The following is a 16,838-nucleotide window of genomic DNA, read 5'->3' on the forward strand; positions in this document are numbered from 1 at the left end:
AGACCCACCACCACTATTGTTTATTTTGTTTTTCGTCGTTTTTGGATTCTGATTTAAATCAGCTCGCGGCGAAAATCGGCAAATTCTGAACAAGCGCGTGCTCCATTTAAATTCTAAGTGTAGGCAAAACGACTGGCATTTAACGCACCCACCAAAAAAAAACCTAACTAAATCAAGAGCTGCGAATTTGTGGATCCTCAAAATGTGCGACGAGTCCATTGAAAATGTGGAGCATCAAGGTAAAAATTGGTAACTTTGTTTGCCGCTCTTATTTGTCCAACTCATTTGTTTGGCCATTAAGCGGCGCCCAGTATTTGCACAGAGAGCACCTCAAGTGCGTTAAATTATCATTAGGAAAAGGCGGCGACTTGGGCCCTAGCTCCTGGGGTAGAGGGGAAAAAGGGTAAGTGGGGGTAATTGCGCGTGGATTTCGGCGATTAATTCGGTTTAATTGGAATGGAATAAGAAGAATAAGAAGAGTGCGCTAAATTTAGGCAAGTCAGGCCGCTCAAGGGAATCGCGCTTCTTTGCTGACCTTTTCTGCGATTCAGGACAGCTGCACTTCTGGGCTGGGAAACCATCAAGCAACTGTGAATGCACTGGAAAAAGTTGGGGAGCACAAGTCAAATAATAGGTGTGGTATGCGGACTATTGAATGTGTAACTTTAAATGCGTAAACACAAATGAGTAACAGCTTATTTCTGATAAAATTACTGATAAGTGGTTGCCAGTTGAATTGCAAATTGTACGCAACCTAAAATAAATAATAACATGGCATACAAACTATAAATTAATAGGCTAACATATCTTGCAATTTTTGTGTTAAATACATTTACAATGTTTAAGCAATGTTTTGTGCTTTTAAGTCATTGTTTCGTTCAGTGTAAGTATGCATGAGTGCTTGGGCCATTTCCTTCCTGTTCACTTCACACATTCGATTTTCCCCCACTGTTGATCTTTGACCTCTTCTTCCTGCTTTTCTGTCGCAATATTAAAAATAATATTTGTTCATGGCCAAAGCTAAGCCAATTTTGACCACCTACCAACACCAACCACTTTTGTTGCTGCGAAATCGATGGTTTTCATTTTCATTACCATTTTGCCGACTTTGTCGCTATTCGCGTGACTTAAATGGGTTTCCTTATCGCTTTTCGCTGTTCAAACGGCGCTTGACCAGAATTTTTATCAGCCTGTTGCAAGCGTTCTTAAATTGTCTTAGATTAATTTTAATTTATGATCTCCTGACAGAAGTTAATGAATTGTGGGCAGCAAGCACATGGAAAACGAAAATAGTTCCCAACGCTCGATTCACACACTTTCCTCATCAATTAGGAGCTATCAGACTTTTTGAGGGGCCATTTCAAGTGGCAGTTATATTCGATTCATTTCGGTGAATAATATATGCCGAAAACAAACACAAGTTGAATAAACAAGATATAGATCTTTATAATTATTGTACTTGTTATTACTTTTTGCTTAACATAACGTAGTTGTTTATTTTAGTATTTACAAAATTTGTTTTCTCCTTAGGCTTATCGCAAATTGTCGTGAGTTAGTGCTTTATAATGGCTGCCCGGCGTTTCATGAGCAATGCTAATTGCAAATTTATTTGGCGCCCGCCCCAAGAATTATACTTTCAACACCCCAGCGATGAGAACTATAACGAGCGAACTTGGGGCTGATTAAATTGCATATAACCTGACCGCCAGCAGAGGTTTCCATTGTCGCAGTCATTGTTGTTTATGGTTGTTATAATGCTTTCTATAGAGAGATGTGCAATTGTGCAATCCCCATGAGGTGCGCTATTTATAGACGCTTTGGATACCTGCAGGCACGTTGTTTTTGTTGCATGAGGGAGCACCACTTGGGCCAACCACCATCCACCAACCACCACTTCCCCACCCACCATTTATAGGGGAATCCATTCGTGATTGATATTTGTCTCATTGGGGCACGGACACCTTTTCAATTGTTTTGATTCGAGAGGCAATCTAAAATATACGAGTACACAACTTACCATATTGTTATGCATGTTTGCAGTTCGTTCTCGTTTTGCACTTTGCATTTGGCATACGGTATTTGCTATATTCTATATGCGATTTGGCACGTACGGCGATTGGTGGCCTTTTTATGGCATCCCCCAACTGGGAAGCACCTGCATTAGTTATGGCGCAGACCCACAAGTACCGCCGAACAATAAAAGTAGATGAACATTAAATTTGATGGCTCAAAGTTATATAATTCAGCATGTGAGGGTGAGAAAACCCGGACAAATTGGGCGAGCATGACTGAAAATATTCAATCAGGAACGGTTATGGCATCTGTTTTTTAGATTTAGTAGATAGCTGGTGAATAAAGCTGGTTATGGATAGCAGAATGTCTCTGGATCATGAAATAAACATGTAACTAGCAGCAGAGCTTCTAAAAAGCTTCCTTAAACTCGAAGAATCTGTAGATACCACTTTCTTATAGATCGATATAACCAGATCCAACTTAGATCATAGATCCATACACTGACATTCATAAAGAGTTTCGGCTGGACTATTATAGATCCCAATTTCCATGCTTTAATTTCGAGCAAACGAACCAATTGAGATACATAGAGAAAGCCAACGAGAATTCAATTGGCAGACAATCTGTCTGATATGCATCACATAATTTATCTCTATACAAAAATTGTGTGCCGCAATGAAATCCCGAAAAAGTTGCCTGTGCTCGAATTCGAATTTGAATTTGAATATCTAGCAATGGCAGTTGATTGTGAATTTCCATTAATGGTTAATCAATGGTGATTGGAGGGCACGTGAGACCAGCGAGCGCTTTTCAGTCAGCCGGATTTTTAAGTGAGCCGCCTGACTGCCAAGTGAAATTTATAGAAAGACCGGATGGCAGTGGCATTGTGTAAATGTTGAATCCATTGTTGAGGCGGCTTTAAGCAGATTAAGCTGGATTACAATGAATTGCTTACACTTACACACTGCGAAGCGGCCAAGGATTGCTTCAATTTCGCATTCGTCTGCATTTACGGCGAAAATTAAATAAATTACACATAAAAATCATGTCCATTTCCTGCACATTAAAGTGCAAAATTGAATTATTACGTTCTGCTGAGCGGGCGATCAGCCAAATAAACAAAAGACTACACACAAAATGGTCGAGAAGAAAAGGAAAATAAAATAAAATTAATGAAAATATCAACCATTTGCGTAGACATTCCAATCGTTGCGACACCGAACACAGAACAACATAAAATATCCATTTGAAAACGGAAAACAAACACAAAACACGTTTCAATTCAAAATGAATATACAAATGCAAAAATGCAACTAACTGCATTTGAACTCAAATAAACTTATTACAGTAAATTAGGTAAATATTTGGATGTGAAAGGCCTTAGTTTTTCGAAACGCACTGTCTGAATTTCCAAATTTCTGTTGAAATGTTTTGCCGAAAAGAACAAACTTTGGCCACAATTTCCGATGCCAGTGCCATGACCAACTAGTCAAGGGTTTTATTTTTAGCCAAGAGTCGACTTTTTGGGGCCATGAGATATGGCGAACAATATCTGAGGCAATCGCCTATGATTAACTAGGCGACTTTTAGAATATTCGGTTGAGATCGAATATCTGATTCTTGAACGAGCAGTTAAATTTTATGAGCTGCATAAACACTTGTCAGCGATTTGTTAATTGAAAGGCAAAGCAAGCGGTCTATTGAAAAGCATTTACTTAGTTTTACTATGCGATACCCCATGTCACTCATTAGCAAGTAAATATAATGCTGATTTATACAGAAAGTGCAATAATTCAACTCAAAATACGCTAGAACCTGCTGAACAGATCACATTTCAGCTAAAATTCGACTATTTTCAGTAAAGTTATTTGCAATGTTTATGTGTAAATCCGAAAAACTTCTGTTTTGAGTGTAAATATAGGATTGATTTATGTGCTAAAAATGGCGCGTTTATTTATTTGTATTGTGCATGTATCTAGTTTTCAACACCTTGTCCACATTTTTTTGGCAATGCTTCGCTTATTCATCATTGTTACCTAACAATTGCCATGTGTTAGCAACAATTAAATGCTTGCAGAAGATACTTTATTTATAAATTCCATCGCGAAATTCGACGCTTTAAATCTGCAAACATGATTTCATGCACTTGGTCCCAATTGACCCAGTTTTAATGTGATTTAAGTCCTCAGGGAGTCCAGTTCCTCATTCATCTGTTCTACACAGTGAAGGTTCTGAAAATATATTTTTAAAATTTTTATAATTCATGTATAACCTCCAAAGAACCCTGCATTTAAGAACTTATACGAAAAAAATCATGAAGTTAATTAGGCAATTTAATAGCTATGTTCCTAATTAGTTCTTAAATGACTGCTATTTTCTCGCAGTGCAGGAAGGGGGGAAGTGGTAGGGGCGTTTAATTACACGCTTACACGCAATTTCCGCTGCGAATGCCGCTGGCGGAAATTTACTTGAGGGCGGGCCCGAGACTTCTGTTTGCCAGCTTGTTAATCTCGAAATATTTTACTTACTGGGGTAATTTCACTCGATTTTACCTGGCTACCTGGCTGACCTTAGGCTAGGTACAATTTTGTATTATTTAACAAATAAGATTCTCAATTAAATTCTGTGCAAATTTACAATCAGCAAACATGCAAACAGCTGGGGGAAATGGGGAAACTCTACTGCGTAACTTGTAAAAGGTCAGGTTTAAAGATGGCTTATGGAATTCCAGACACGAATAAAGAATATGAAGTATAAAATAGTACATGTATATATAATGTGGAACTCTAAATTAAATTAAAATGGTATATTAATATTATGATTTATTTGCTAAACATAAACAAAATCTAACACTTTCCTACATTGTTACAGACCACCATGTGCACTTCGACACGAACACGGTGAAGGATGACTTCGAATCGGACAGCTGTGTGACATATCAAAGGTCGGGCGACACGATTGTGGTGAGCCTGGGCTTTCTGCAGATCAGACATCGCTACCTGATCGAACTGAAGCTGCCAACATCGCTGTTCGGCGATGCCAAGACGCTGGCCAGCAAGTTTGAGCCGGTGATCAGCGCCACACCGAGTTTGCACTGCAGGATCACCGAGTTCGAGGGCACCAAGCACGACGAACACGACTTTTTCGAGATGAAAATCGAGTTCTTTGCCTACAAGGAGAAGCTGCTGCGCGAGGTCCTTCACATCGTCAGCTCATCCAATGCCAAGGAGCTGCTCCAGCTGGTGATCGCCGCCCGGGTGTTGGGCAAGGGCAAGGGAACACCAATGCTGCGGACGGGAATCCATTGCATCGGCGTCGAGAAGGATGACGATGAGTCGGAGGCCTCCGATTTCGCTGGCTTTGACAGCAAGCCCTAAGCTGGAGTCCCAATTCACGCCTTGCCGGAACTTGTTTTCTTAGTTAATTGCAAATACTTGCATAGGTTTTAAGTGAAGAAGGAGAGAATGATATGTAACATTAGTTATTACCTACACAGTTATTGTGTACGTAGAACTCATTGAGCATTTACATTTAGATTTCGGTTTCAGTTTTGCTTCTTGTACTTAACATTTGTAAAATAACCGTGTCCGTTTGAGTTGCACGTGAGTGGGCGAACTGCCAATAATACTTGACATTTTGATTGATACTCAAGACCGTGTTATGCCCAAAATTCTTGATTTCGCCAGTAAGTTTAAAATGTTAAACAGTTTGTGGTCAAGTGAGTTTTGTCATGTATTAAAGCAATCTAAATCATTTTAAAGTCAATTTCATGACCCTTTGAACAATGGACAGTTTTAGTAGCCAATTAAGTTTCGGCTTAAAAGTTTTTTAAAATTTTAAATATCGCTGTACATACATAAAATCGTATTTATTTATATTCCATAAAAGTGCACCATATACAAACTATTGTCACAAAAATATCTGTTTGAAATATATCCTCAGAACTACACAGAGACCAAACTATGGACCTTTTTCAAATGTGTATAGAAATGTAACGCAATCCGGGCAATTAACTAACCCTACAGTATGCGAAACCAGATGCAATTTATTGTGTGACCAAATCGAAGTGCTCGTAACGTAAAAATTATAATCTTTACCGAAGCAAGATATTAAGATATTAAATCTTTTTGACCATAATTAGCCCAGATTTATAGTTAGCGAGGGCGTTTTTGATAATCTATTCATGTTGATAACATTTTGCACTGTCGAATGTATAAAAGGCACCGTAACCAATTAACTAGATTTTGTAAATTGTAATCTTTAAAAATCTGTTCAAGGATAACCAATTTATTAGCATATGTATTGGATCCCATTATCATAAAAAAGAATACTATTTAAGTTTATGAATTAAGCAACTAACGAGCTGCTTAAAATGCCGTAAATAAAATTCGTTAAAAGACCCAGATATAATTACAATTTTTTGCTTTTCCGTGAAACACTAAAAGGATTCTAAACAATTAAAAACAATTGAGTTTGTTTTGATCGAAGTTACAAAAATGATGGACCCAACTTAAAATTCATTTCTAAGGCTTGGAAACTAACTTAAATCTTACAAAAAGTAATTATTTTAAAATTTAAACGTATAAAAAATTTTATTTAATAATAACAAGATTTCAAATTTATTGTTTCATTTGTTTTAACCAGTATATCTATCAACAAGAACAAATAGTTTTTAAGATTGGTGAAAAGTTTTTTTTCAGGAGAAAAGGTTTTGGTGCTGGCTTAAGTTTGAGATAGCTAGGAATGGTTCTTGTCTTTGATTTGGCCAGCTTAAAGTGACATATTCAAATTAAAGATTGGCAAAAAGGAATGCCTTTGAATCCATCAGCTAGTTTTGGTTGTAATTAACATTCATTATTTAATCAAACATATAAAACTTGATAATCCTTTCAATATCACTAATTTCATTAAAGTTGAATAGTCAGTTTAAGATTTGATTATACAAATATAAGCAATAGCAGCTTAGAGAGCCCTGTTCCTACTCCCATGAGCACTGACGTCACAATTGACCCTCACTTTGCGCACCTCCCAACACTGCCATCGCGCTGTCGGCAAATATGGCGCCCGCTAGCAGTTGTTGTGCTGTCGTGTGGTACGTGTGGCTGGTCCAGAAAATTCTCGTTCGCTTCGAATGGGGCTATTATTTAACTCAAATTCGGAACGAAAATATGCAGAAAATGTGACGCGAACAAAGCTGTGATGAAAAAACATAAAAAGTGTTAGGGAAATCAGGTTTTTAATGGCTAAATAACGTTTTTCTCGATGCCCAGCCAGATTTTCTACGCTTGTGTGTGTGTGTGCGTGTGTTTAAGGGTACCAAATTTGCAGCCCGAAAAAAAGTTGAGGAAGAAAATTCATTTTTTTTTACCAACTTGGCACTTGGGTGGCTGTGCATGTGTGTGTAGTCGGCGGGCTTGCTAAATTTACGCAAAAAACCACAACAATAATGTGTAAAAATAGTTTACGATTGCAATTGCGTGTGCGTGTGTATGGGCGTGCATGTGTGTGTGCGTAGTAGGTTGAGTCAGTGTGTGTGCAATTTTTTCCGGCAGGCAAAAATCTCTCCATTTGCAACACTGAAAAATCGATAAAACTGCAGCAAGACTTTTTCGGTGTAGATTTCACTAGCCAAAAATAAAAAAATATAATAAAAGCTGCAAAAATATGTCCTAATCGTTTCCACTTTTCTCTTTTTCTCACTCAACAGCTTTTGTAACTAAAACTCCGTTTTGACATCACTTTCATCATAATCTGAACAAAAATAATAATAATATAAAAATACAACAACAAATATGATATAAAAATAAAAAAACCATCGAAAACGAATCAAAAAATAATACATACAAATATAAATCGCAAATAATTGAAAGTTACAGCAGAAATACATAAAAAAAATCTACAACAACATAGCTCAAAAGGAAAAACTCAAAGAAAAAACTTTTTAAGTTTTTTGGACTCTTCTTTGTTTTTGTTTCGTTTGCTTTGCAAAGAAAAACATACAAAACAGAAAAAAAACGAGAATTTTTACGCCGCCCGTCGGTGTGAGCGAGACAGACAGAGACAGAGAGAGGGAGATAAAGCGACTGCGCAAATAAAAAAAAGAAAACAAAACAACAAACAACATAAAAAACAAGCCAAGCTTGAAACGAAGACTTTCAAATAAAACAACAACAAAACCAACAACAAACCAAACAAATTGAAACGCTGTGAAATTAACTCGTCAATACTCAAAAGCACCAACAAATAAATAATAAAAAGAAAAGCCAAAACAAAATAAAAGGCAACCCACGAAGGAGCAAGTAAAGCGGAGTTTAACAAGAAAACGGCAAAAGCACTGAAAACAAAAAAAAACAACGGGAAACAAAACTAACGTGAAATAAAAGGCAACGGCGCTGCGGCGTTCGGACTCTCGAATAAAGCAAAAAACAATTCAAGTAAAACCGCAAAAAATACACTTGGAAAAACGCTAAATAAATCCCAAAATTCCTCATTATTTTTCCTGAAAAGCTTTAATTTAATTACGAATTTTTTGTTGTTAAGTCAGAGTGAATTCAATTTGCTAATTAATTTTAAGCTACAAAAGCAGCAACAACAACAACAAACAAACAACAACCAACAAACAACTGAATTAATGTTTTAAAGTACAAAATAACCGGGAGTAAATCAACAACAAATAATTTAAACATATTAAAAACGATTTAATTTAAAACGCAACATCAATCTAAATTATTTAACTAAACATAAAAAAACACTGCTAGAATTTAAGTCTATAACTGATAAAGGCCCAAAAGGGCGAAAAAGAAGTGAGAGACAGAGCGATAAACGGAGGAAGAAGCAAGGAGAGCTGAATAAAACCGATTAAGCAACAATTGTGCCGCAAAAAAGTGTGAATAAAAAAATATATACTAAAAAAATAACGGTAACAATAAAGAAAACATTTAAAACCAAAAATCTACAAGAATTCTATAAGTTTTAAGTCACGTTTTACACAGACCTACAACAACAACACCAGCAATTTAACTTAGCCAATAAATTTAATTACAAAAAAAAAACAATTAATAAGTGAAAAGAAAAAATAAACGGATTAAGAAAATATATATAGAGAACGCATAACAAATTCAAAACTGCGGCCTTGTGCCAAAACAACAGTTTTTATTTTTTCCAATAAAGCATTGTTTTTTACTAGTTTTCAATTTAGTTTTTTTTATAAGTGTACCTAGTGAGAAATGTTAAAAGTCTAAAACAGCAAAAGCAACTGCAACAAACGGATGTAAAACGGAGAAAAGAAAAACAAAACAAATTCAAAGAAAGATTTAACAACTCTGTGATAATTACTGTAAATTTATAAATTTAAATTAACAAAAAAGGAAAAACGCAAAGAAAAACCACAAAAAAAATCTCTAATGAAATGAAAGGAAAACCCCGTAATTTTTAACAATAGGCGAAGAAGGAGCGAAAGAGGGAGCAGAAAGCAGAAAAACATCTTAAACCAACAACAACTTTACACTTAAGAGCAAATGCAAATGAAAAGATAAAAAACATTGAAACAAATTCGTGATATCTTAAAGGACTTCGATACATATATACTATAGTATATTATATATTATATTATATAAACTATTAAACTAAGCTTAAATCTAGTGAGCGTCAACCGAGAAAACAAAAAAAAAAAAAAACAAAACAAAGGAATAAGTGAATAAATAACAAAACCAACCAACACAAAGCAAAAATAAAAACCGTAGGTTATGAAAAGACTTCAAAACGCATTCAAAATATATATATATTTAAACAAAACAAAATAAATCGTAGACTTAAAGTTCAACATAGTAAATGAGCGAGGATAACTTTACATAACGGGTGTCCTATATCTATTATATACATATATAAAAACAAAAACAACAAAAAACCTTAAAACTCATAATTTTTGCTTAGTGAATAGTAAATGAAACAGCAATAAAACAGCAACAAAAACAAAAAAGAAAAACAAATTATACAAATCGTGCAACCGAAAAGTAATAGCAACGTACAGCGAAACAAAATAGGAAATCGACACAGAAAGGAAGTAAGAGAGAGAGAGAGATAGAGCGAGGAACCGGAAACGGAAGTCCCGAGAAGAGCAAGAAGGAGATTAAAACCTCGTCCCCCAAAAATCATCGTTGTACTAAAGGTATTCGAAAGTAAATAAAAAAAATCACTACTACTTCCTATAAACCACAACGATTGCCTACAAAATATATATTATATATATGTATACTAAATAGAAAACAATATAATCAAGCAAATCACACAAAATATTCAAATATCAAACAAAGCTAATCTAACCCAAAAGTAAAAAGTATTCCCAGTGTATTTTTCTAGTAAAACTAAAGTAAAAATATAAAAAAAAAAACTCAACCAAAATCATTTCAAACAAAATGCAATAATTCAATAATAATTCAAAACTCGAAAAAAATAAAAAAACAAAAAACACCAACGGCAGCAGCTGGTATGCATTTTCATCGTGAAACCACAATATTTTGAATACACAAAACAAGCAAAAAAAAATATTTAAAGAACAACAACTTTAGAAAAGGAAAAACAACCTACAACAGACCCAGGAAGGAACTTCAAACTACCAAAACAAACCAACAACGTTACAATATTTGTCGGCATTTTTTACAAGAAATAAAAACACAAAACCACAAGGAACACAAAAAACAAACAAACCAACAACAGCAAAGGAAAGCTAAGTAAAACCACATTTTTTGCGGGGCATGCCCTCAAAAAAAGACAAAAATTTTTATTAACTTCGAAGACAAGGAATTTCAGTGCCTCTTGTGCCAGTGTTTAGCCAAAATATATATACACAAAAAACAAAACAACCAACAAATAAAAAACAAATACGTATTTATTGCTTAGTTTTTTCTCTTTGATATAAAACTACACAAAAAAAACTTAAAAAAAAAAAAAAACAACATAAAAACAAAATTCAACTAAAGTGAGATAAACAAATCTGTTTTCGGTCATTCTTCGCGCTTTCTTCAACTTTAACTCTCGTTCCAATCGTTCTCGTCATTCGCATCCATTATCGGTTGATCGGATAAAACCACCGACTGCCCAATAACTCCTATAACATCGTAATCGCAATCACCATCTGCAACAACCAGAACCAGTCTCCAATTTGCTAGTCCTTATCAGCATTTCTCTTTGTTTGTTAATATCCAATCAAATCAAATCAAATAAATCAATCAAACATGAATACCCAATCGAAGGTGTACCGCATCGGCGAAGGTAAGTCCGAAATTGGCTCTCTTATTTATCTAGTTTATATATTTCATTATTTGAAACATTTTAAATGGGCTTTAACTTTTTGGCATATTTTTATTAAGTCCTTATAATTTTTGCTTTTATTTCCCATGCAATGCTGCAGAAATCTATGACAACTTGCCAGGCGATAGTTATTTCAACATGAATGCCATTCGCAACCTGGGAATCCCAACCACGTTTCCGACCATTGGAACCTTTACGCTTGACTCTACTACATTGGGACTGCAGCCGCAAGGTCAGGGACCGTCGCCCCAGCAGCAGCAGCATCAACAACAGCAGCAGCAGCAACATCAGCAGCAGCAGAATATGCATCACCATCAACATCAGCAGCAACATATGCAACAACAGCAGCAGCAGCAACAACATCAGCAGCAACATCAACAGCAGCAGCAACATCAACAGCAGCAGCAGCAACATCAACAGCAGCAGCAACATCAGCAGCAGCAGCAACAACAGCATCCGACTATTGGAATGTTTGATGCCAACGAGGTAAACGATGTCATCCAGAACCCTCCCCAAATCGGGGTGTTCCAGTCTAACAGCGTTCTGACCAACGGAGCTGGCAGTGGCTCGTCCATTTTTGGCTCGCAGTCGAGCAATTCATCGGCCGCTGCTGCAGATCCCAGCCAGACCACCCGGGAGACTGGCATCATTGAAAAGTTGCTGGTGAGTGGAAAAGAAGAGAAACTTTTGCGTGATCACAATATCTAATTTTACGTTATTTGTTTCGTCTTAATTATAGCACTCATATGGATTCATTCAGTGCTGTGAGAGGCAGGCGCGTCTCTTCTTTCATTTCTCGCAATTCAGCGGTAATATTGATCATTTGAAAATCGGAGATCCCGTGGAGTTTGAGATGACCTATGATCGCCGCACCGGCAAGCCGATAGCTAGTCAAGTATCTAAAATAGCCCCAGAGGTTGTTCTCTCCGAGGAGCGGGTCACCGGTACGGTGACCACCGAGCTGCGCACAGATAGCGCCAACAATGTGCTCAACTCCAGCGAGACCACAGGTCGCATAAGCTATGAGAACCGAGGCGAATGCTTCTTTTTACCCTATACCAAAGACGATGTGGAAGGTAATGTCAACTTGCGCGCTGGCGACAAGGTCAGCTTCCAAATCGCAACGAACCAAAGGTAAGAACTGATTTTGATCCTTCTTTATACCCATTGTAAACTAACGAACCTTTTCCATTGCAGAGGTAATCTAGGCGCTTGCCATATTCGCCTGGAAAATCCGGCCCAGCCGGTTAAGTATCGTGGGGTTGTTTGCTCGATGAAGGAATCGTTTGGCTTTATCGAACGTGCCGATGTGGTGAAGGAGATTTTCTTCCACTTCTCGGAGGCGGAGGGCAATGTGGAGCTGCGTCCCGGTGACGATGTCGAGTTCACCATCCAGACGCGGAGCGTAAGTGGCAGCGGCGATCCGACCAATCCCAACCTCCTCCAATCGAAAATGCAGTCTGCATCTGTGCCTCCGCAGGGCCGTGAATTTGCGTGCAACATCACGCGCCTAGCTCCGGGATCAGTGATCTTCGAGGACGTGGACAGCACGGTGTATAAGGGCCAGGTGCTTAAGTCGCTTGATCGCAATAACCCGGTGCGCCAGAACAACGATCCCTTGCCCGGCCGCATCCGTTATAGGGCATTGGATTACTCCGAGGTGGAGGTTCCGTTCGGTGACAAGGATCAAAAGGGTGACTTCACCCTGCGCCACGGCGATTGGGTGCAGTTCCTTCTTGCCACGGATCGGCGTGATCAATTGCAGCGGGCCACCTCGATTGCTCTGTTGGACGAGACCTTCAAGGTATCCGGCGAAAAGCGCGAGCAGGGCACCATCGCCTCTCTCAAGGAGGGCTTCGGCTTCCTGCGCTGCGTGGAGCGTCAGGCCCGTTTATTTTTCCACTTTACTGAAGTTTTAGATACGGTAAGAATAGCTTATACAATTATTTATAGTTATATTGGATTCAACAATCCTTTACTTTGTTTTATGCAGAGCCGTGAAATCGATATCAACGATGAGGTAGAATTCACTGTCATTCAGGAGCCTGGATTGGCCTATAATAACTCGCGTTTGCAGGCCATACGCATTAAACACTTGCCGCCCAACTCAGTGCAATTTGAAACTCTAGTGGCCAGCAACATAGAGGGTATGTTCCTGTAGTACCATTCCAATTTATAGCATTTACTTATTCGTAAAATCTTTGAACAGGATGTGTAACTCGCGAGGCGCCCAAGAGCCCTATTAAATCTCAAGATCGCGTCGAGGGCGGTGTGATTACCTACGAGCATGCCGATGTTAAAAAGACTATAATGTATTTTCTTAAAGACTGCGAAAAACCACCAAGGATTGGGGAGCGCGTACGCTTCGATATTTACATGGTAAGTTTAATATTTAAACAAGTTCGAGTACAATATTTTAATTTGCTTTAATCCAACAGGTCAAACGTAACAAGGAGTGTATAGCCGTCAACGTACAGCAAGTATCACTGCATCAGCAGCAACAACAGCAGCAACAGCAGTTGCATCTTAATCAATCGAATGCTGGGGCAAATATCAACCAAAACGACCAGCTGGGAGGATTGTCGAATGGAATCAGTAGCAGCAGCTCAAATGCTTCGCTACAGAATGGCTATGTCATGCACGGCAGCCCTGGTGGCAGCACCAGCAGCGTCGGCAGCAACAATCCAGCTCATCTGGATGAGTTTAAGATGGAGAACAACAACCATGCCGGATCCGATGCCGGTCAGGTGTACCGTGGCTTCATAGCCGTTATGAAGGAGAATTTTGGATTCATCGAGACTTTGTCCCACGACGAGGAGGTCTTCTTTCACTTTAGCAATTATATGGGCAATCCTAATTGGTTGGAGCTGGGTCAGGAGGTGGAGTACACTCTCGCTCGGAACGGAAATACCTCCGTTTCTGGAAACTGCCTGCCGGCGGAAAATGTCCGTATGCTGCCAAAGAACTCCATTCCCCAGCCGGCTGTGCTGGAGACCACACACAATGGCGTTGTTGCTCGTCCACTGCGCTGCATCAATCCCGACCAGCAGGAATATGCCGGTCTCATTGAAATCCTCGATGAGCTACGTACCACTGTCATTTCGCAACACGAATTCGGGATCACTAGTCTGGTGAATAAGAGGGATCTGCTCCAGAAGGGCGATCTCGTCAGCTTCCGCATCGATGAGAGTGGTCGAGCAGCAAACGTAAATGCCGTAAGGCAGAAGAAACGTGCCACTGTGGACTCCATCAAGGGTCAGTTTGGTTTTCTCAACTTTGAGGTGGAGGACGGCAAAAAGCTGTTCTTCCACATGTCTGAGGTGCAGGGCAGTACTGTCGCATTACATCCAGGCGACACCGTGGAGTTTTCCGTGGTCACCAATCAGGTGGGTTCATTGCTACTACTTGCATTGATTTCATACTAACGAGTTTTGTTTATTTGCTTAACAGCGCAATGGAAAGTCTTCGGCTTGCAATGTTCTGAAAATAAACGATCGTCCGGATCGTCTGATCTCGCGCCTTAAGCTCAACGGCGATGACACTGTGCCGCGCCTAATCCTCATTCGCGCACCCAAGGGACCGCAGGGCAAAGGCTTTTCCGTTCTAGCTCGTCATCCACGCATTCCAGGTGAGAACGCGCATATCACATTGTTTAATGGAGTATCTTACGTAATAAAATCGAATTTTGCAGGCAACTTGGTGGAGTAGATGGCTGAAGATGTTGTTTAAGCAAGCCAGGATATTAGATGCACATCAAAGACAATTACCTACAGCTATATATATTCTTGTACGCAAGCCATAACCGAGCAGGCTACCAATCAACAAACTAACAGCAACGTGAACTTGTCGCCCTTACCATATACACAAACATTTATAACGAATATAATCCCTAGTACCAAGCAAACACTATTGGAAACGATTGTAATTCATAATAATGGATAGCAAAGGCATACATTTAATATTTACGAAACTACTTAACGGCAACTCAACCAGAGAGCTCTTCGTGTCTGAAATCGAAACTTATTTGTAATATTACCAACTAACCCCTCCACCATTGTAACGCTTTGTTTTTAACTAGACGCAACGGTGAACCGAGTTGTGGCCAGTTTGAAAACAAAATGAAATTGAAATCCAAGTGTCTGAGAGATAAAACCAAAACGTTTGTATACGTATACTATTTTCTACTAGTTTGCTTTAATTTTAACTAATTAAATAACCAATGCGATAAGTGAGAACAAGGAAACAAGCAACATAATCTATGAAGTATTTATTCTAGAATGGCAACGAACTCCTTGCATAATTGCGTTAAAAATTGTATAAATGCAACACTCTATTAACATTTATCTATGGCTGGCATAGTTCCTGCTTCTACTGTATCTTGATCTACTCGTATTCTTTGGTACTTCTCGAAAAAATGTTCTTTCACTGCTTTCAATCTTACTGTTAACGATTTATATTTATTGAACAATTGTTGTACTACGACTGCAAGTTATGTAGAACAACAGTCGCAGCAGCGGCAGCAAACAAAAAATCAATCAATGGAGTGAAGCATGAAGAAAGTATTTATATCTACAAGTACATATATATTTTACATATTCATTAACGTAAACATACCTAATATTAATGTTATTATTTCCCATGATTTGATCTTCGCTTGTATAAACACGTCAAGATGTTTTGCCAATTTCTTTAGTTGCATTCAGACAGTTGCATTAACTTATTACATAACATATTATACAAAAACATACATGCTACATCGTAAATATTTATTTAAAGCAACAACAAATCGCATTACGAAAACTCACAAAAAAAAAATATCCAGGAGAGAAGAAAATTACGAAAAGTTTTGTGTAACGATGAAGAGCAAATTTAATTTGCTGCGCCAAATCTGTTGAAACCATTTAATGAAGATTATAAAAATAATTTTTAAAAAATCTAAATATACGAAGAAAAAAATCTACAAAAAACAAAAATAAACAAAAAAAAAACAAACTTTATGAGCGTGTCGTGTGTCGGTAACAAAGAGCAAATATTGTGAAAATTATGAATTTCAATTACTAAAGAAACAAAAACTAAATGTAACAACAAGGAAACACAAAAGAAAAACACATTTAACAAGCTAACAACAAATTTGGGATCAGTACGTCCTATTATAGCCATGTTATATACATACAACTAAAAACCGAGAGAACACAAACAACCAGAACTTACACTAAGCAGCAACACTGACACTCACAGACAAGAACCAGAACAAAGAGCATGAAAACATAGTAACTTTAATATTGTATAAGGATTATACATCAGCGTACATATAGCGCTATATGCGGGATACCAATCCACACGGATACATCCTGCCGGGCGGGTGGGGTAATCGAGGTTGACGACACGAGATGATCGACAGACATGCCAAACGCCATCGCCATCGTAGCCCATGAAATAAAAGATTTTCAAAGTGGCCGGCAGCTGGGCGTTTTGTCATTCATGATGCAATGCAAGAAATGAACAGCACAGTAACT

At 38.1% G+C, this 16,838-nt stretch overlaps 2 protein-coding genes across 3 annotated transcripts; both read left to right on the forward strand.

Annotated features, from left to right (window-relative positions):
- Positions 1 to 13: 13 nt before the first annotated feature.
- Positions 14 to 6,418, forward strand: LOC6532713 (UPF0687 protein C20orf27 homolog). Its single transcript, XM_002093419.4, has 2 exons — positions 14 to 239; positions 4,885 to 6,418. Exons 1-2 carry the CDS (start codon positions 203 to 205, stop codon positions 5,388 to 5,390), a joined length of 543 nt encoding a protein of 180 aa, XP_002093455.1. The 5' UTR covers positions 14 to 202; the 3' UTR covers positions 5,391 to 6,418.
- Positions 6,419 to 7,082: 664 nt separating this feature from the next.
- On the forward strand, positions 7,083 to 16,754 carry LOC6532714 (cold shock domain-containing protein E1). 2 transcript variants are annotated; one of them, XM_039374691.2, is made up of 10 exons: positions 7,083 to 7,105; positions 7,721 to 11,283; positions 11,423 to 11,985; positions 12,062 to 12,456; positions 12,520 to 13,246; positions 13,316 to 13,469; positions 13,532 to 13,701; positions 13,761 to 14,708; positions 14,773 to 14,950; positions 15,014 to 16,754. In XM_039374691.2, the coding sequence occupies exons 2-10, from the start codon at positions 11,247 to 11,249 to the stop codon at positions 15,028 to 15,030; spliced, it is 3,189 nt and encodes a 1,062-aa protein (XP_039230625.1). In that variant the 5' UTR covers positions 7,083 to 7,105; positions 7,721 to 11,246; the 3' UTR covers positions 15,031 to 16,754. The 2 variants fall into 2 exon arrangements, with proteins under 2 accessions (XP_039230625.1, XP_039230626.1); XM_039374692.2 differs by lacking the exon at positions 7,083 to 7,105 and having other exon boundaries at positions 7,153 to 11,283; positions 12,520 to 12,727; positions 12,803 to 13,246.
- Positions 16,755 to 16,838: the final 84 nt, after the last annotated feature.

This window comes from Drosophila yakuba, chromosome 3L (assembly GCF_016746365.2).
Source record: "Drosophila yakuba strain Tai18E2 chromosome 3L, Prin_Dyak_Tai18E2_2.1, whole genome shotgun sequence".
Classification (NCBI taxonomy): Eukaryota; Metazoa; Arthropoda; class Insecta; order Diptera; family Drosophilidae; genus Drosophila; species Drosophila yakuba.